This window comes from Culex pipiens, chromosome 3, assembly GCF_016801865.2.
Source record: "Culex pipiens pallens isolate TS chromosome 3, TS_CPP_V2, whole genome shotgun sequence".
Classification (NCBI taxonomy): Eukaryota; Metazoa; Arthropoda; class Insecta; order Diptera; family Culicidae; genus Culex; species Culex pipiens.
The window spans coordinates 36067892-36089443 of record NC_068939.1 but is presented as its reverse complement, the minus strand read 5'-3'; the positions used below and the strand labels follow the sequence as shown (position 1 = coordinate 36089443).

Genomic DNA, 21552 nt, shown 5'->3' with positions numbered 1-21552 from the left:
CATGCTGCAATTTGATCCTTTTTCCTCCCGTTGTAGTTCACCCCGAGAGAGCACTTGGTTGACCTAGAAACGATCATGCATATGGTGTGCTTCGCTGGAATGGAAAGTAAAAGTTGTTTTTGGGCGCAAACAAAAACTGTATCAAAGTGTGGCCGGCCAGCGTGTGATGGGAGCGGATGGTCACCTTGTGACAGAGAACACCAGAACTTGAAACACTCTGGACGATCTTGAAGTCGGTGGATTTGAAAGGCATCGCAACGCGCACCGCTGAAGCATCCCGAACAACTGTGAGAGAGAGGTGGTTCTAAGGCACAGAGGTATCATATTTGTTTTTGAAAGTAAGTGATAATTTTTCTGGTTTGATAAAAGGGTTTCTTCATTTGTTTGGGAATTCCAACTTATCATATAAATTTTAAAGACAGATAGCATAATTGAATACATTAATACATTTTTAACTGAGATTTGTATGCAATTAGTCGGTCTAGTCAACTGAATAAAATTTAATCATATTATATACAGAAAAAAAATATTGTAATATTCATCAGGAAATAGTGACAGATTTTGTGTATAGTTTATGAATTTTTACCAGTTTCCAAATTTTCAACAATCCAAAATTCAACTTTTTTTGGCTGTGTATTCTTAATACTCTTAAGGCTCTGGAAGGCATCATACCCGATCGGCCATATGGCGGCAATGTTTATTTTCGAAAAACTTTCAAATCTTGGTATCAATCAAAAAATGGTTTTCTTTGTGTTGTTTGTAGAAGCATTTAACATATTGTGGTTATATTTCCATTTCAATTTACTATTTCTGGACTCTGAATTCATAACCATCATTGACAGTCATAGCCCCAAAAATTAAGGACACCTTCTACGACCTTAATATTCCTAAAGTATAAAATAAAATCTATCAAATTTTACCAAAAATATGTTTAAGAAAAAAAATGTGGCAGTGCGTGGCCGAATGGTTACGCTATCCGCTTTGTAAGCGGATGATTCTGGGTTCGATTCCCATCTGCTGCAACCTTCCATCGGATGAGGAAGTAAAATGTCAGTCCCGGCCTTGGTTGTTAGGTCGTTAAGTCATTCCAGGTGTAGGAGTTGTCTCCATGCCATAAGTACAAACAACACACCAAACCAAGCCTACTCCGGTGGAATCGCTGGAGGCGGTTGGACTCGCAATCCAAAGGTCGTCAGTTCAAACACTGGGGTGGAAGGTTCCTTGGAGTAAAAAGAGGTTTGGGCGCTCTCCCCATTCAAGCCTTCGGACTCCTTGGTTCGAGCAGAAACTTGCAATAGAGACCACAAAAGACCCGGGGGTCGTTAATGTGGATGGTTTGATTTTTTTTTTATGTTTAAGAATGGTGTTACTCAAATCAACCTCAGTAAAATTGTTTGAGTGGTTACTGAGCTGTAACTGAATTCCGATTTTAACTGGTTGAGTAAACAAAAATCAAATTAAATGGCCACCTGCCACCCGTATTCCAGTAGAACTTCGATGTGTCCTCTGAAAAAAAAAATGAATAACTGAGACTTTTAAAAAAAAATGCCTTAAAATGGCTATAACTTGAAAACGGTGCACTTTATCAAAATTTCACTAAAGTACTTTTTGATTGCAAATTCGATTTTACATCGTAAAAATTTTGTGACCAACATTTTTTTTTTTTTTGAAAGAATCAGTATTGATTTATAAATAACATAACTCGGTCAAAAATTTTTTCCCTATTCTGGACATTTCTGAAATGTTGGCATTTGATGTCCCCTAAAACATATCAGAAAATAAAAAAAAATAAAAATTGTGTTTTTCTGCAAATCAAATATAAGTGAAAAGAAGTGAAATTAATAATAACCAAAAATAATTTACCGAATATAATTTTTTTTTCAGTGTAGTCCTTATTCATACCTACAACTTTACCGAAGACACCAAATCGATCAAAAAAATCTTCATGAGATACAGATTTATAAATTTTCACATAAGGGTCATTCTCCGCCAACTCACCAGCAGTTTCCACGACCCCTCTTCGATTTACGTAAAACTTTGCTCTAAGGGGTAAGTTTGGTTCCTGATCACAAATCCAAGGTCCATTTTTCGATATCTCGTGACGGTGGGGCGGTACGACCCCTTTCATTTTTCTGGTTTTTTACTAAGACACGTTTTCAGTGATTTGTAGCTTGCAACCATGAAGAGATAGAAATTTGGTGTCAAAGGGACTTTTGTGTAAAATTAGACGCCCAATTTGATGGCGTACTCAAAATTAAAAAAAAAACGTATTTTTCTTCAAATATCAAAAAATAGTTTTAAAATCGCTACCATTTCTCGTTACTCAACTGTCAAAAATCGTGAGACATATCATTTTATGGGAAATTTAATGTACTTTTCGAATCTGAAATAACCCAGAAGGGTAATTTTTTATTTAGAACAAAATTTCTTATTTTAAAATTATGCGTTTTTTTCTAACATGGTTACATTTTAAAAAGTAACAATGTTCTACAAAGTTGTAGAGCAGACAAAAACAAAAATTTTGATATACAAACATAAGGGGTTTGCATGAATTCTTCACGAGTTATCAGAATTTTACAAAAAAGTTTTTTGAAAAAGTTATGATTTTGATCATTTTTGACAAGTTTTTCGAATTTTTAACCCCTAAAACTCAATTGTGTGCTTTTGATAGAATTTTAAGTGATTTTAAGAATGACCCCTTGGAAAATTGTTGTGACTCGTGAATTGCGAGAATCAGATTTTTATTCAAACAAAATATTTTTGTGATGAGTGCGTGTATCCGGTTTATTTTCTTTTATTTTCGAAAAATCCCCTCATACAAGCAGTGCACAAGCCACAACAATCAACAATCGTCCAAGGGGTCATTCTTATGCAACATTAGCTAAACTTTCCGAAAAAAATACTTTCAAAAGCACACGATTGAGTTTTTGGTGTTGAAAATGGTCAAAATCATAACTTTTTCAAAAAACTTTTTTGTAAAATTCTGATAACTCGTTAAGAATATATGCAAACTTCTTATGTCTATACAACTTTGTAGAACATTGTTACACTCTAAAATGTAACCCTGCAAAGTTAGAAAAAAACACGTAATATTAAAATGAAAAATAATTGTTCTAAATGAAAAAATGACCCTTCTGGGTTATTTCAGATCCAAAAAGTACATTAAATTTCCCATAAAATGACATATCTAACGATTTTTGACAGTTGAGTAACGGGAAATGGCAGCGGTTTTAAAACTACGTTTTAACTTTTTTTGATGAAAAATACGTTTTTTTTTAATTTTGAGTACGCCATCAAATCGGGCGTCTAATTTTATATAAAAGTCCCTTTGACACCAAATTTCTATCTCTTCACGGTTGTGAGCTACAAATCACTGAAAACGTGTCTTAGTAAAAAACCAGAAAAATGAAAGGGGTCGTACTGCCCCACCGTTACGAGATATCGAAAAATGGACCTCTGATTCGTGATCAGGGACCAAACTTACCCCTTAAAGCAAAGTTTCACGAAAATCAAAGAGGGGTCGGGGCAACTTTTTCCGATTTCGTGTGAGTTGGTGGAGAATTACCCATACCATTTTTGTATGGAAAATTATATGGACTAACTAATAATGCAAAATTAAATGAGCGTAATGTTCAATTTTTAACCCTTTTAATATGTTAGTCTTGATAAAAAAAATCAAAATATTTTTTTTCGAAAAGATCGGAAAATTTTAGGGTAATTCTCTACCAACTCACACGAAATCGGGAAAAGTTGCCCCGACCCCTCTTCGATTTGCGTGAAACTTTGTCCTAAGGGGTAACTTTTGTCCCTGATCACGAATCCGAGGTCCGTTTTTTGATATCTCGTGACGGAGGGGCGGTACGACCCCTTCCATTTTTGAACATGCGAAAAAAGAGGTGTTTTTCAATAATTTGCAGCCTGAAACGGTGATGACATAGAAATTTGGTGTCAAAGGGACTTTTATGTAAAATTAGACGCCCGATTTGATGGCGTACTCAGAATTCCGAAAAAACGTATTTTTCATCGAAAAAAACACTAAAAAAGTTTTAAAAATCCTCCCATTTTCCGTTACTCGACTGTAAAAAATTTTGGAACATGTCATTTTATGGGAAATTTAATATACTTTTCGAATCTACATTGTCCCAGAAGGGTCATTTTTTCATTTAGAACAAAATTTTTCATTTTAAAATTTCGTGTTTTTTCTAACTTTGCAGGGTTATTTTTTAGAGTGTTTTAATGTTCTACAAAGTTGTAGAGCAGACAATTACAAAAATTTTGATATATAGACATAAGGGGTTTGCTTATAAACATCACAAGTTATCGCGATTTTACGAAAAAAAAGTTTTGAAAAAGTTACTTTTTGCGTTTCTCTTTGTTTCGTCGTCCGTGTCTGTCGCGGGTGACCATGAACGGCCATGATCGATGACGACCAACTTTTTCAAAACTTTTTTTTCGTAAAATCGCGATAACTCGTGATTTTTATAAGCAAACCCCTTATGTCTATATATCAAAATTTTTGTAATTGTCTGCTCTACAACTTTGTAGAACATTGTTACACTCTAAAAAATAACCCTGCAAAGTTAGAAAAAACACGAAATTTTAAAATGAAAAATTTTGTTCTAAATGAAAAAATGACCCTTCTGGGACAATGTAGATTCGAAAAGTACATTAAATTTCCCATAAAATGACATGTTCCAAAATTTTTTACAGTCGAGTAACGGAAAATGGGAGGGTTTTTAAAACTTTTTTAGTGTTTTTTTCGATGAAAAATACGTTTTTTCGGAATTCTGAGTACGCCATCAAATCGGGCGTTTAATTTTACATAAAAGTCCCTTTGACACCAAATTTCTATCTCATCACCGTTTTAGGCTGCAAATTATTGAAAAACACCTCTTTTTTCGCATGTTCAAAAATGGAAGGGGTCGTACCGCCCCTCCGTCACGAGATATCAAAAAACGGACCTCGGATTCGTGATCAGGGACAAAAGTTACCCCTTAGGACAAAGTTTCACGCAAATCGAAGAGGGGTCGGGGCAACTGCTGTGTGAGTTGGCGGAGAATTACCCTTTACGAATGTTTCATCTTTTAACATTGAAAATCAGATCATTAGTTGCTGAGATATCGACATGAGAAAATTGTGTGTTGTTTTGGTGAGACTTAGAAAACTTCAATTTTTTTTTCTTCTGTATCTCAGCAACCTATCTTCAATGTCTCTTAGACAATTTTATAGCAAATTTTTTGAACTTTTCAAAAAATATATTTTTATAAATGGTTACTCATAGTAACAATTTTTAATAATCGAAAAACTGCAAATATTTCGCTAAAATCAAAGTTTTGGTGGCTATATCTTGAAAATAGAGCCCTTAATCAAAAAATCTGTGAAGTACTTTTCGATTGAAAATTCAATTTTACATTTAAAAAAATTAAGTCAAATTTGTTTTTGCATGAAACTTCAACGGGAAAACGAAAATCAAAAAAAAAAAAAATTGGGAAATTGAGTTTTTGTGAAAAAAGGATGAGTAACAAATCTGCCATTTTTTTCCGTGTACCTGTTTTTTCTCAATAGTCCTCAACAATATCTACAACTTTGCCAAAGACACCAAATTGATCATAAAATTCACTCAAAAGCCACAGCGTACCATTTTTGTATGGACAGCAGCCAACATTGTATGGAGACTTGTATAAGTGAACCAATGACGCAAAATAGCTTAGTTGGTCTTAGGGAAGGCCCCCACAAAGTTTAACCCAAATTAAAAAATACAAAAAATAAATCGGCCGATTCCGTGGAGAGTTGCTAAAGTTGTTTATGTTGAAATATTGTACCAAATAAAGTTTTTTTTTCAGAAATCATATTTCAGAATTTTGTTAATGGATATTATAGTTTTATGAGTTACTTAAATACTGAAAAAATAGGAAAATATTTTCAACTGTGATCTCTTTGATCCCGAAACTTTCAAATCAGCAAACAAAGTTTTAATTTGATCTGGTACAATGTATTCAGCTTGTTTTAAAAATGTCTTAATATTTTTCACTATAAGTACATCTATTCACCTTTCTTTTGAAACGTGACGAGCTTAACTGATTCAGCCGGTTCGGAATATGATTTTTTTAAATGCTATTTTTACGAATATTATTACTTAAAGATGCCATTGCCAACCCATTAAATTTCGGATAGAACATCATAATCGCCAACTTGTTTGCCCAAGTAAGGCCGTTGAAAATAATTGTTACTAAATTGGAGTGGCATAAGCAAGGGTATCTAAGAATAATTATTGACATAAATTTTAACAAAATATCAAAATATTTTAAAACGCAACGGAATTTTCCAGTTGATTCTTTTACTGTTTTGAAATGACTTTTGATGGCATCTTTTTTGTGAAAGATCTCCACAAAATGACAATATCTGACTGCAACCAACATAGCTGGTGAGAATGAATAGTAATTGTACCAACTAAAATGATATCATCGCAAACTACCCCGATTAACCATCATGCTTTTCGCAATGATCTCATAAAGCCTCTCCTCACAATTCCTTGGTCCAATCCACGATCTCATTAGTTGATTGGCATCGACAGCGATTAACGCATACTCCAACGATGATGGCAATTCTCCCCCCAGAGCGGTAACCCAAAGTAACTACGAGTGCTTGTACTTTAATGTTGATGTGATTTTTCTCTCTCAAAGACCCCATCAACCAAGTTACCATGCCATTTAATCTTGTTTTTTTACTGTACAGAATAAACTCAAAAGGTGGCAAAAAAACCCACCGCGAAAAAGAAAGGTGCGTGAATTGGGCAAGGTCGCGAAACCGCTCCAAATTGAATTAAAATACCTTCGCGGTTGATTGGCGCGGCGTTACGGTCGGAACCGATTTACTACGCCGGCCAATGGTTACAGCTTGATCAATGATGTGCGAAACGAGTTTTTTTTTCTTCTGAGCGAATTGTATTAATGGTCCCCCAATTAGAAGTCGCTAATTTTCGATTAATGGCGGCGTCGCGCCGTTGATTGATTGGCTCGGAACAATCGTAAACAATCATTAAGGTTTTGTGGTTCTTATGATGGGATTTATTGATGGAGTGAAGATTTTAGAATATTTTTAAACAGCAACACTAGATGAAGTGGTTTAGTATGTGCACATGCTTACAGTCCAGACTCGATTATCCGAAGCCTCGATTATCCGAAGGTTTGTATGGGACTTCGGATAATCGAATCACGGACAAAAAATGCTTTTTCGTATTTTTTTTATTTTCTTACTTTAAAGATCAAATTAGCGATTGCCTGTAAAATTCAAAAACGCATTTTCCAAGATTTCATCATCGCCATTTTGGCCGCCATCTTGGATTTAAAAAAAAAACAAAAAAGACAACGAAAAAATTGTTTTCGTGGTTCGATTATCCGATGTGAAATTTTGGATAATCGAGTCTGGACTGTACTGACAATCAATCACAATGATCATTGTCAAGCCCACACGACCAACCGCCGAAGAGATGGTGAGATAATCAACGCAACATGCTCACACGAAAGTTGCATCTCTTCCGTGCTTGTGTACTTGCTGCACTTGCACTTGCTCCACCAAGTAAGGTGGTGTGTGGCCAAGTTCCGCGTCTGTCTGTCGTGTGCAGATTCTACTTTCACTGTCAACCGCCTGCTCTTGGCGGGCCATCATGAGACTTGGGCGCACAGAAATCGATAAAATGTGTCTAAGCGTTAGTATAATAATTGGTTTTGTTTCTAAACTTAAATTCGAATTGAAAAAAATAAAAGAGTTTTTAAAAATAAAATAAAAAAAATTAACCAATTTTATTTACAGTGCTGGCAGCAAAAACTAAAATACTGTACAACGAAAAAAAAGCGCCAGGTCAAAACTTGTTTCGAATGCGTTTAGCATTGATCATGTAACGTTTCATGACCAGTTTCAACGGCAGACTGGGTGGTGAGGGGGTGAATACAGGATGCAATTGTTGAGGAAGGTTGGTTGAAACGACGATGGGTCATAAACTTTAAATTCACTTTCCATTTGGCGCGGTGCAAATTGTATGCAAACAAGGAATGTTTAATGTTTTGTTTTGCTTTGTCGTATTGAGGCAAGCTTTGGAACGAACCGGGGAGGAACTGATTGAGTCGTAAATTTTTGGGTGATAAAATTGGCTGACGTCTTTATTTGGAAAATTGCAGTAAAATTTACTATCGGTGCAAAATCAACCGTTATGGTAACGATCAGGGGAAATTAGTTTAGTTAGTTTTATTTTTTACGTGAAGATTATTTGCATTTTTCAGACTTTGTGATTAAATGTCAATTGTTAAACATTTGCATGTCAACAAACTTTGCGCTGGAATAATCATAATCTTTTCACTTCTACACTGTGTAACGTTACACGTCGGTAATTGACCTGTCACATTTTGTAGATGGGCAATGAGTGTAAACAGAGTGAAAAAATAATTTTAAGTGGTGCTGACAAGGAAATTCATAAAAAATCATCAGCAGTAGAGGTGGGCAAAAAAAGAGCGAGCCGCTCAAAGACCCGGTTCACTGAAAAGAGTGAATGAACCATGGCTCACAAAAAAAGATCCGCGGTTCTTTTTTAACTTCGAGCTTTTGAAAGAACTATTTTAAAATGGAATGATTTTCAAACTTATTATAAATATAATTTATTGAATTTCGAAAAAATGCAGCATAAAATTTATTTTTGAGAGTTGAAAATGAAATTCCAAATTGAAATTTAATTGCTAATAAAAAAAATCTCAAAATAACATTGCTGCCAAACACCACTTAAAAAAAATTTAAACTCATTTTCAGTTTTCTACTTTTCTTTGAAATTTCAAAAGTAAATGATTTTCTAAACAAAATGAAAAAAAAATCATTGTATAAAACACAAATTTGAGCACTTATAATTGCTTAACTTGTTAAATTTTACCAAACATCTACTTTAGGAAAAAAATAAAATCTCTTGTCAGATTAAACTTTAGCGTTTAAAGACTTAATCGATTTAATCAGAGTGTAGCAAAGAGTTCACAGAATATTTTCTCCAAACAAAATGCACTATTTCAATTTTGGCAAAAATAAACGAAAATTTAAAATTGATAGCGATTTCTTCAAAATCCTTCACTTAGGTTTGGATGCCATTCAATTATTTCAACATTTTGGTTCGAGTAGAAATCTTGACAAAGAGATCAAATTATTTATAAAAGTCCAATATGAAATAACTTTAAACCCCATAGCATTCTGAAAAATATCCTATTTATCAAAAATAAAAAAAAAGAGCGAAAGAGCCGTTCAAAAGAGCGGCTCTTTTTAATGAGCGATCGAAAATGAGCGGCTCCTATACAAGAGCGGTTTTGCCCATCTCTAATCAGCAGATTGATTTTCTGGGAGAATTTCAGGAGTGATTTTCTTTTGCGTGATTTGCCTCCTCTCTCTTTTGCGGGTGAAAAAAGTTCGCAAGTGAAATTGATTGTTTTGGGATTATTCCATCCCTGCAACAAAGAATCTCTAGAGTTTTTTAAGTCCTATAAGCTATTGTCTTTCATATGTTTATTGGACCTATTCAAACAAACTCTAGATCTGTTGAACAGTTGTTATATACCACCAAAAAAACTAAACTTAAAAGTAGTGTTTTTGTTGTAATTCCATTGTGAAACTACTTACTTATCCTTTCATTTGAGTGCTAAAAGTTTGACTTTTCAGATCTTAAACCGAATGGTTATATTGTTCGACATTTTTTATTTTTTTTTTTCTAACTCTTCAGATCCTCTTTAAAAAGTACGACTCGTATTGAAAAATCATAATTTTTCTACTGGAAAAGCTGTTTCATGGAAAAAACAAAGTTCTCTAAAAACGCAAAAAAATACATATAAGCATTATTGTAAACAAGAAAATTACTAAAAATGTAAGCAGTAAATTACTCATTGTTAAAAATGAGAATGCATTTTTGTGAATTTTTGTAGAATTTTCATCTGTTGAATTAACGATTTAGCTATTTTTATTTAATTTAGAAGTTAATACTAAAAATAACACCCTTAAAACATATTAACCAAAAATAGAATCAATTAAATAAGTGTAATAACATTGTTTGTTTTCATGGTTTTTAGCAAACGGGAAATTTAAGTATAGTCCAAACTCGATTATCTGAAGGCCTTAGAAAAATTTCACTAACCGAATCTTCGGCTCATCGAATCACGAAAAAATATGTTTTTCTTTGTCTTGTTTTTAATTGTCGAGCTTTAGTATGACCCCTGAACTAATGTGATTTAGCCTTTTTAAATCGAAGATGGCCGAAATGGCGGTTATGAACTAGTCAAAAATTGCATTTGGTCATTCAAATTTGACCAAAATGAGGTAGGACTCGAACTTGTTGTTAAAAGCAAGAAAATTAAAAAAAAATGTGGTGATTCGATTATCCGAAGTCCCAATCAAACCATCAGATATACGAAACTTTGGATACCGTAAAACGGGGTGACTTTGATAGCCGGGGTGACTTTGATAGGTTTGCGATTTTTCCGCAGAATGAAGAGTACAATTAAATTACGCAAGGAATGATTTAGAAACATACTGACCGTGGTAGAGAAGTGTTCAAAGTACCTCGAGAAGAACTTTTCATAACATTTTGACAAGTTTAAAAAGTTAGTTAACTATAGTTTAGAAAACGTTGATGAAAGTCATTATTTTAAACTTCTCAAAGTGTCATAATTTTCTCAATGAACATGATTTTTGATCGAAAAACAGAATGAATTTTCAGATTCTTTGGACAATTTTCCACTAGGAGAAGGTCAAAAAAGTTCGTAAATAATAAATAATATGTGTTTTTGAAACACAATTTAAAAAAAATCTCCAAATTTATAGGCAATTTCAGTTGAACAAATTTCATGTAAAATGTGAAAACTTGTGATTCGTGCTTCGAATTCAGTATAAAATGTAATAAAAAACGATTATTTTATAAACAAAACTAGTTTAAACAAATTTCAGGCAAAATGCCGACTTTTTAACAGTTTTACCTAAAATTTATATGTAGTTTGCTAAAAAGCTTATACCCTTAGTTAACTAAATATAAACATTGATTTTTTTCTTAAAAACTATATCAGCTACTTTAGTGATGGTACATTTAGCGTAAAAATAAAGTTTGAACATCTTAAAAATGATTTTAACAAGAAAAACTATGACTATCAAAGTCACCCCGGAATTAAAACTAAGAATTTTTAACGTAACTATTTTTCTAAACATTATTGAAAAAACTTTTTTCCGAAATAGTTCTTGGACTTTGCGTGGCCTACCCCAGTACATGTTTTAAAAATAAGAATCTTGAGAAAAACCTTACCTGTTGGAAAATATTCTAAAAACAAGTTGAAATCCTATCAAAGTCACCCCGGTTTACGGTAATCAAAGCTTTGGATAGTCGAGTCTGGACTGTATTTCAAAAAGTTTAGGCAATGTCTATTGATAGCAGTAAATAGTATTTTATTTTTCGCCTCTGCTTTTTGGGAAAGGAATTTTCATTGATCTTGTTATTTAAGTTATACAGATAGGACGTGTCACAAGCTAGCGACGAAATTAAAAAAAATATATTTTCGTGGTACATCAGGCTGTTGCAAATATTTTCCAAATTTGGTGTCACTCCCTCCTGAAAAATTGGTTTGAAAATCAGGGAGTCTAAAAAAATACAAAAAGCTCAATTTTAATTTTAGCTCAATCAATTTTAAATTCATTTGAATTTTAGTAAATTTTTGATATTCAGTACAACTAAATTTTACTTGCTCTATTTAAAAACCTGTTTGTGATCATCAACCTCCAACGAAATAATTTTAATTTAGAAAGCGGCCGTTATAAATCAAAACAACAATCCCAGGCGGATCTAGAAATTGTCACGATATTACTTAATCTCAAATATTATATCACCCACTCAGCAGCTAGCCAATCAGCCAGGCAGCATCTAGAATCCTCATCCATATGGAGAACCTCCACCTTCCGTAGCGCTAGGAGAGCAGCCACGGAACGCGCAACAAGCTCGTTAATGAAATCCACAACCTGGCGCAATCTTAATTCTGTCCCCACCCGCCAACCCTCATTTGGACCAAGTCCGATGCCTGAGATATTGCATTAAAATTGCGTGTAACTCCGACTTTGCACACTCCAACTTGCTTTAATTTCCCCCGAACTATCGACGATTCTGACTCTGAGTTGGTCGCGTCAACGCCGGACGGGAAAACAGACAACCTGCCTTAAACGGACATTAGACTGAGCTCTTGATTTCGCAAATGGAACTGTTCCAACTGCCGCCACTACCTACCATTACCTCGCGGGGACCTGGAACTGTAAATCATTTCAAACCAACACTTGCGGGGCTGATGTTTATGACGGCTGCAAATCTATCGTTACCCACGCGCACCACTCTTGGACCCCGCGTTCAAGAGCAAAGTTGTGGACAAGTTCAAACACTCCCACGCCATAACGGGTCGTTCGGCTCAGCTTCATTAATTTGGCTACAATTTTTGGAATTTCACGCAAAATACTAATTCTACCGTTTCGAATCGATTCTTTTTCCTCATTCTTCAATTCAGCTGTACCTGGAGAAGGTCAACGCATCCTGGGGCTCACCGGACAGCAACCAGTACCACATTCAAACTGACGAGGGTCCCGAGCGGTACTTTCGGTACCAAACTGACAACGGGCAGTTCCGGAAGGAGAAACGACTCCAGGATGGCACAGTGATTGGTAAACCTTGCTTTGAGCGTGCGATTGAACTAGTAGCATCTGTATCGGGGTGATTTAGAAGGGGTTTGGGGATGAACCTCCTAATTTTTGGTTGATTTCTTTTTAGGGACCGATGCGTGGATTGATGCCTCCGGGTATCTCCGGCAGAAGGACTACATCGCCGACGATAAGGGCTATCGGATACTGAAGTCCAAGACGGTGTTCGTTGGAACGGATTTGCCGATTCAGGTTTGTCAATACCGTTGGTGGACGGTGAATTCGTAACGATTCTTCATTCATATTTCTTTCTCCGTAGGACGCCATCAAGTCCGTCAAGAATCGGCCCGCCGACTCGGGTGTTCTAGTATCACACCAGGGTCCAGCGTACGTTCCGCCACCGCGACCTGTAGCCGTGGTGCCTACCACTCCGGCACCGATCGCTCCGGTGACCCCTTCGGACATCAAGTCCGTCTTCATTCGGCCCCACTCACAGCCGGTCAACACCAACTACCTGCCGGCAAATATAGATCAATATTTACCGCCCAGCAGGCACTACCCTTCGAGCACTCCACGACCTATCTACGTTTCCCAGAGCACGACTTCCGGATATTCTCCGCTAGCCGGAAACGACCTGTCCTCGACACCGATCGCCTTGTACGCACCCAGTTCGACGCCTTCTCCGTTGGCAGATCGTTCCGAGGCACATTTGCCACCGTTGGTGATTTATAATAGTGACGATTCGACGAAACGACCGAACGAATACCACCACCAGTTGGACAATGATCTACTACCTCCCAAGCAGCAGCAGATCTTCCAGGTGATTCCACCGAGGAGACGTTTCCAACAGGAACGTAGACGACCCACATATGTGGATCCCATAACGATCACTTCCGCGGCTCCGTTCATTGAACAAGCAACTCCTGCTCCGAAACCCCTGATTCTGCCCTTCTACGACAACAACTTGGATCAACAGCCTAGCTTTAACCGCGACCTGCTGGAACCTCCCCCGAACTACGGCCAGTACCCGGCAGTCCGCCGAAATGATCAACCCTACGACGGAGTGTCGGTGACCAACAACGGATTCCGGTACTACCTGCCACGGCAGTACCACGAGGAGGCAAACTCCGGCAATGCGACCCGCGAGGGCAGCTTCGGCTACATCGATCCGTTCGGCATTCGGCGGGTCGTGTACTACAACACCGGACCGGGCAAGGGTTTCGTCCACCGCAAGAACAACCGCTTCGTGGGCTTCAACTCGACCCCGTACGATCCACGACCACTTTGAGTCGGTCCCCTCCCACGCGCCACAACAGTCGCCGTTGCCAAGTTCTTACGCTTCCACCTTAATTATTTATTATAGCTCCGAGACCTAGTACAAGTAGGTAGCCCCTACAATTGCTAGTAGATTAACGATTTCACAGAACGCCAAGTGGTCCGAAGGATGTACGGGGGCGACCGCAGTGACCACGCGGGCGTTCTTCAAGAGTGACAGTTACGGATCACGTTTAAGAAGTGGAGCAGAGATTCGAATTAAAACAACTAATGAGTCGTCGGGTCGTTGTCGCCGCCGTTATGGCGGGATGACCTCCGGAGGTGCACGACACGATCGTGAGGGGGGACGCGTTTTTCTAATCTCTCTGTGGGATCGCAATTGGGGCAGTTCTCTTAGAAAACACACACACATGTCTTCATTTTTTAACCACCGAAATCATAGAGAACTGTCAAATGCGTGTGCATTACTTAGTTGGCAAGGGGATTTAGTCACATGTTTACGATTAGTGGGTTTGCTACCGAACACCGAAGTCAAGGCTACCAAGACCTCATGGAGGACTGACATCATCATAAAGTATTCATTGCCAGTCCAGAATGCTCTCAATACCTTGACCGTCTGATTTCGAGACAGATATTCGAATTTCAAATCCAGGCTCAATTTGCCTGCCAGGGTAGTATCGATGATTCATACTGACGCAAGATACTCTTGGAGTCAATTCCGGTGATCAATGAATTTCTTGGGCTCTTTGTGAGGTTTGTAGGAAACGCTGTAATTACACAACTCAATATAGCAGTTATTATAAAAAAAAGCAAATCCGGAGCGGCCCACCACCACGAGAGGTCAACTAGTCAACCAATCCATAAAAAATAATTGTAGGGCACTTGGTTCACGCATGATTTGGAAGTTCTTTGGACGCATGGAAGGTTTTTGATTTTTATGTCTGCCGGATGCAGCTGATCATAATATAATTATATTTATTACAGTTCACTTAATTTGTTGTTTGGTCTGCTTCCACACTTTTGCTTAATAATATTTTTATTTGGTTTCACGATTCAATTCACTTTTTTCAACTCATCATACTCGCCAACTAAGAATCGCAGTTAATTTGCACATTGCTTACTTTTAAGCTCGCACTGCATGTCTGATTTGATATGCTAACACGCTGACGCTTGATTGTAACAGATAACATGTATACGCTTTGCTTTGCTTAACAAAATTTCGACTAAATTGCATGTACTCGAAATTGAATCTCCCTGTTAGGGGCAAAGAACTTCTCCATTACTATGCATCGTTGTGTGGTTTTGGAGGCTAATCTGTGCATATATTTGTGATTTCTTCGTATAAATAACTTCTCATGTTTATGTTTTAGCTGTAAAATTACTTTCATTAATATTACATTTGTTAAAAATATATTATGGTTAGCTATGTCTGGATTGCATCTTTTTCTCATTTAAATTCATTTAATTTCAAGTGTTTGATTGAATAAAGTGTTCAATTTGCTCTCATTTATATTTTTCTTTTTCACCTCCAATAGTTTTTCGTATTTTCTTTAAAAGTAATCTTTTACCAAGTTGTTATCAAATTCTTCAAAAAATTAGTCATTTAATATCAGGTGACGCTTTCCGACAATAAAGTATATAAAAATAACAAATGAAATTAGAAAAAAAAAATCACAATCTGTACACTTTGTGTCTAAAGCCTTTTTGCCAACACCGCAAAACGCAACCCCACATTTCATAGATTATATTCACCTTAAGTTAATCCCGCTGCCGCTTTACCGAAAAAAAGAATTGCCATATTTGTAAGTTTTATTTCAGTTTCTAGCAGTTAAGTCAGGTTCCAGAGCCGGCAGATAGTAGATCATAGATCCAGTTCGATAATCCAGTTAACTTAATTTAATCATTAAACGAAAAAACACCAGAAAACAAACTAATTGCCATATTTGTAGAGTTGAACGTCACACAAACACACTCTAATGATAACCAACTTAAACACAGTTGATCAGTTTCGTTTGCAATGCGGGTAGTTCTTTGGAAATAGATGTTCATTTGATACATTTTAGTTTCATTTAAAAAAATACCTTCAACTTTTTCACCAAGCAAATGAATTTCCGTTACTAAGAACTTTCCTGAACGAGAATGAGCTCCCACCAGACAAAATGGTTAAGCTTTCTGTTTTTAATCCACGCAAGTATCCATCTCATTTTAAGCGCTATTTAAAACCATTACCAGCAGTCTTCCAGGTTTGGGAGACACGTTGTTCATAGATGTAAATAAATTTATGTACACGTGTTGTAGCAGAAGATGGAAAAATACAAATCAGCAATAAATCTCTGTTTTGAGCTAGAAATTCCGAAAAAAAAACACGTTGACTACGTTTCTTGCAAGGCCGAAATACCAGTTCTGTTTGGGGGTCTGGATTGTGGCTGATGACCGATAATAGGCGACTCTTGGGGAATAAACGCATCTTTAGCTCTATAAATTGCAGCTCTTGACGAGACTAAGAGTCATTAGGGAGTGAGATCGTAATAGGTAGCGATCATAATGGTAAGTAAATTCTTGCAGCATAGCTTATTGCATATTATACATATTTCTTCCTTACAGAATTACCGAAGATTATTAATAATTATGGCAGTCGTTGCCTTATCGGAGCAAACCCTAATCACCAAATTAATAGGTTTAAAGGCCCTCAAAAAGTTCGCAGTTCTAACACCTCATGAAAAGAAACCATCATCTGAAATCATAATCGAATACACCCAGCCGTATCCACCAGTAGCCCAAGATCGTCCCTACCCATCCCCAGCAGATCCTCCAACGCACTACGGAGAACCGTCCACAACCCTGCCACCCCCAACAACCACCCTCCCACCTCCGGTCGTAACAACCACGGAAGCGCCGATCACCAACCCTCCATATGTTCCCCACGAAACTTACGGCATTCCCACAATCCCACCTCCCGTGGTACCCCACGATACCTACGGAGTTCCAACCCTCCCCCCAATCCACGTCCAGCCCACGGAATATCCAGAGCCGGAACCCGCCGAACTCACCACCCAGCAGCCCCTCGCGGATTGTGCGCCAACCAAACTCCAAGCCAACCTCTACCAGCTGGAAACATCCTTCGGTGGGGACGCCACCGGCCAGGTTCATCTCTACCCAGCTGTTCCGCTGACGCACACCGGAAATGACGTCGTTACCACGTGGTACACCGGAGTTGTCCCCGTCGATACGACCCAGATCCAAGTCGAAGATCCCAAACCACAGTTCCTTGGAACGCCCCTTGAGAAGGTCGTGGAAACGGCGCAGCAGCAACTTCCGGCTTATGTGCCAGGCCTTACGGGCCCGTCGGTGGGCAACGGAGTCGCTGGCGATGGGGGTGGAGTGATCTGGGCTGCTGCAACCAGCAAACAAGTGTACCCGGCGGCGCAGTACGGACCGCCTGGTTATTTTAACCAATTTTATTGAAACTTTGTTTTGGAGTTAATAAAATAAAAAATGCTTTTTTATATTCTCAACAATATTAATTTCATGTTTAAATAGAAAGGTCATAAAAGCACAAATACAGTTAGTACTTTTCGAGAAAATCGATTTTTAAAGTTTGTTGGTAAATAATTTCAAAACTATGAATGGTAGAGCCAAACTTTATGAAGCAATCGGTTCGTATAATATCGCTTAGCAAACGCTTCAAGTTTCAACTAATTTGGTTACACCAGTTAAAACATACAGTAAATTATGTAATCGAAAATCTGAAAAGCACGTGTCACAAGTGTGTTTCGAAAGTAAAATTGAACTACGTGTCACAAGTGTGCACAGAATTCCCATACAAATTAAAGTAAGCTCAAATCAATGGTTTAACCGACTTAATCAAAATATTTTCAAAAACAAAAGATTGCAATGCCTTTAGAAAGTATGTGTGTACATAAATTTTTGAAAACCAAGAAAAATTTTCCACATTTTCCAACAACATGTATGACGTGGCAAAAGTGTGCACAATCATTTTGATGATAAATTGGTCTATGTCACAAGTGTGTATTGCGATATCCGGGAAACGGAAGCGAGTTTCCAAAATCGGGTTAAAGCATCTTGTAGTGTTTGTTAAGTATAGCAAAACGTCATCATTAACTCATTTTCGACCAAAATGGTCTATGTCACAAGATTATTTTCTCACTTTTAACATCAAATTCGAGTTCTTCGATCTCATTTTAGTCAGATTTGAATAATTGATTGCCTATCAAATCACAAAATGGATTTTTTTTCAATTTTTGATCACCACCATTTTGACCGTCGTGTTGGATTTAGAAATTCTAAATCACTTTGGCGTAGTTTAAGCGTCAGAACTGGGATAGGATAAACAAAGAGAAAAAAAACCTATTGTCAAACTAAACCACTTTCAACATGGCCGCTTCTGTCAACCTAAACCAGTCCTTTCTTATGAGGAGAAAATAAGAAGTATTGTAATTTGAGTTGAAAAAAATAAAACAATTTCAAATCAATTTCACAAATAATAGTAAATTGCATTAATAGATTGATTAAAATATTTTCAATTGAAAGGCATTTATTTGTATCGTACACCGTGTGTTGACTTATCAGCATTTTATTAAAAAAAAAAAAAAACAATACATTTCATGAACTGACGATTCTTTTGCCCATTTAAAACTATTGTTATTTTTTTTTGCGCGTTACATAAAAATGTCATCTAGATTGAACAATATTAAACCCGTGCTTCCCGTGAAATTAAAATGTGGCAAGATGGAACAACATCGTAGAACTGGATTTAAAAAGCAAACAAAAAAAATGGCCACAGTTTAGCCTATTTGATTTTTTCGCACCTTTTCATTTCAACACGTTTCCAAAAATTGAAAAACAAACTTTTGCTCTTTGAAGTGAACGAATTGGTACAAATTTGAATTTTTGCCAGCCATTTCGCTGAATTCGCTTTGTAAATGCCGGCCCCGATGCACTTCAAGTGTGCTCCTCTTTGGGGAACTGAAAAAGATTTAGTAAATTCTTTGAAAGAAATTCTTTGAAAGAAAGTAAATTCTTTGCGTAACGGGACAACGACAGGAGAAGATCTAAGAAAAAATCTCCCCTCTCATTTAATGACTTGCAGGCTTTTTAGGATTTTTTTAGATTGATTTTGACTCGTCGTGATCGTATCGTATCATTTACCTCGAGGTCCTCGAGTCATCTTTGATTTGCCAACCATTTCTAGTGATTTGTATCCGGCAGCTCCTTATGAACGGATCCACCGTAAAATGATGGAACATAAACTCATGATTCTCCACCCACGTCTAGCCACAAATTTTAACAGCCAAATTCAAAAAAATCTGCGAGGAAAAACTAAACAACATTTCAACCAAAGAAAAAGTCATCTGCGTGCTTGAGCACTGAGTTGAAAAACATCATCAAGAAAATTTGAATTGTCAAGCTATCTGAATCACAGATTGCTTGTTATTTGTATTCGAACACGAATTTTCTTGCAAAAAAACAGAAGAAGAATACAAACGTAAACACTCAAAAAGAAAACTCTATCCAGCCGTCTCGTCCCAGGGTCAGAACTTAGGCTCGACAATCAATAATAAAACATCAAAAAAAAAATCTTGATTCGATTATTCAAACTGTTATTAACATAGCAGTTCCATATGAAAGTTAAAGTAAAAAAATAAGAATAATTAGATTTGGCTCAAAACTGGAGTTGGATTTCTTTGGCCCAAATAATTAAACCAGTATTTTTGCTTGTTTAACCATTAAAGTGACCTACGCCGTGTTAGAATGTTCCAAAAAAAATGCCATTTCCGTCGATTTTTGCAAAACCCACATTAAAAAAAAAACAAAACTTCACTCCATTTCAACCTATTTTAGTGTCTTCGACGCAAATGAAAGGTGATTAGTTGGACTTTCAAGAAAAAAAGAAAGAAGTTTTAAAAATCCAGCCTGATATTACAACAAGTCATAAAATGAGTCCATCCCGGGAATTTTCGGGACAAAATTTGATAAGAATTTTAAAACATTAAAATTTGTATTCGGCATATATCCATTAATTTAGATTATTTAGGAAAATTGCTAAAGTTTTAGTTTACAGATCCTAAAAATGCCTAGTGAAATATTTTCTATTTAATTTTATTTATTTTTAAAAAGACTTGATATTTTATTTACGTACATTTATGATTTCAAACTTTAAAAAATATCATATTTAATTATTCTTCATCAAACACCAGCATCTGGAGCAAATCAGGGCAAAAGTACACAGAAAAAAATGATGGTAATAATCATCAGGAAATGGTGACAGATTTTGTGGCGAAAAAAATGATTAATTTTACCCCAGAAAATGATGAATATTCATCAGGTTCACATTTTTACACATTTTTTATGTAACATTACTCAAAAAAAGAGGTAATATTCAACCTACAAAATTTTCAACATTCCAAAATTCAACTTTTTTTTTCTGTGTAACGAATCAAGACAGTTCACAGAAAAAAAAAGTTTAATTTTGGAATGTTTAAAATTTGGTAGGTTGAATATTACCTCTTTTTCTGAGTAATATTACATAAAAAATGTGTAAAATGTGAACCTGATGAATATTCATCAAAAACTGATGAAAATTCATCATTTTTTGGGGTAAAATTAATCATTTTTTTGACACAAAATCTGTCACCATTTCCTGATGAATATTACCATCATTTTTTTTTTCTGTGTTGTTTAAGCCAAATGTTTTGATTTTTTGTATTGTTTTCGGTTAAAACAGTAACAAAACAACACAATTAGTTCACCGATTTACAAAATTATTGCTCTAAAATCTCCTGTACCTATTCAGATTGTAGTCCCGATTTTCCCCAGTTGGCGGTATTGACTTAATTTGGCGGTAGTGGTAATTTGTAAAATATGTTTTACCGGGAATCGTGGTGTAGCGGTAATCGTGGTTGCTTCTCACCCAGTCGGCTTGGGTTCGATCCCAGACGGTCCCGGTGGCATATTTCGAGACGAGATTTGTCTGACCAAGCCTTCCGTCGGACGGCGAAGTAATTGTTGGCCCCAGTCTAACCTAGAGGGTTAGGTCGTTAGCTCAATCCAGGTGTAGGAGTCGTCTCCCTGCAGGGGTCTCCTGCCTCGGTGGAGTTGCTGGTAGGCAGTTGGACTAACAATCCAAAGGCCGTCAGTTCGAATCCTGGAGTGGATGAAAGCTGAGGTGTAAAAAGAAGTTTGCAATTGCCTCAACAATCAAGCCTACGGACACCTAGTTTCGAGTAGGAATCTCGCAATCGAGAACGCCAAGGCAATGCTGTAGAGGGAATAATTTGATTTTTTTTTGTTTTACATAAAACATGCAATTCCAAACTTATAAAAAAAATAACATTGGCTATTCTCTTTTTTATATTTTCGTTTCTTGTTTTTGTAGACAGTTTCAATAAGTTTGATAAGGCTTTTGTTGTCATGTATCAGAAAAATAATTAAAAGTAATAAATTAATATGAAACATACTAAATTTTAATCACATTGCATTAAAAATTGTGGTTTATTTGAAATCCAAAGCACAACAATGAACAAAAATCAATAAATTTTTAATATTTTTAATGTTTTTTTAAGCTATCTAAAT

General features: G+C 36.4%; 2 protein-coding genes across 2 annotated transcripts in view; both read left to right on the top strand.

The window, feature by feature from the left end:
- LOC120418868 (uncharacterized) overlaps positions 1 to 15164 on the top strand; it is a 56153-nt gene extending 40989 nt beyond the window's left edge. Inside the window, exons 2-4 of the mRNA XM_039581403.2 lie at positions 12555 to 12708; positions 12815 to 12936; positions 13004 to 15164. Of these exons, the coding sequence (XP_039437337.1) occupies positions 12555 to 12708; positions 12815 to 12936; positions 13004 to 13972 (1245 nt within the window). The 3' untranslated portion in view covers positions 13973 to 15164. The remainder of the gene's footprint in view (positions 1 to 12554; positions 12709 to 12814; positions 12937 to 13003) is intronic.
- Positions 15165 to 16587: 1423 nt separating this feature from the next.
- Positions 16588 to 17424, top strand: LOC120418889 (mucin-7-like). The gene has a single exon (XM_039581420.1). It carries the CDS (start codon positions 16588 to 16590, stop codon positions 17422 to 17424), a length of 837 nt encoding a protein of 278 aa, XP_039437354.1.
- Positions 17425 to 21552: the final 4128 nt, after the last annotated feature.

Coding starts and splice junctions, on each gene's coding strand:
- LOC120418889 (XM_039581420.1), top strand. CDS start 16,588: ATGGCAGTCGTTGCCTTATCGGAGCAAACCCTAATCACCAAATTAATA.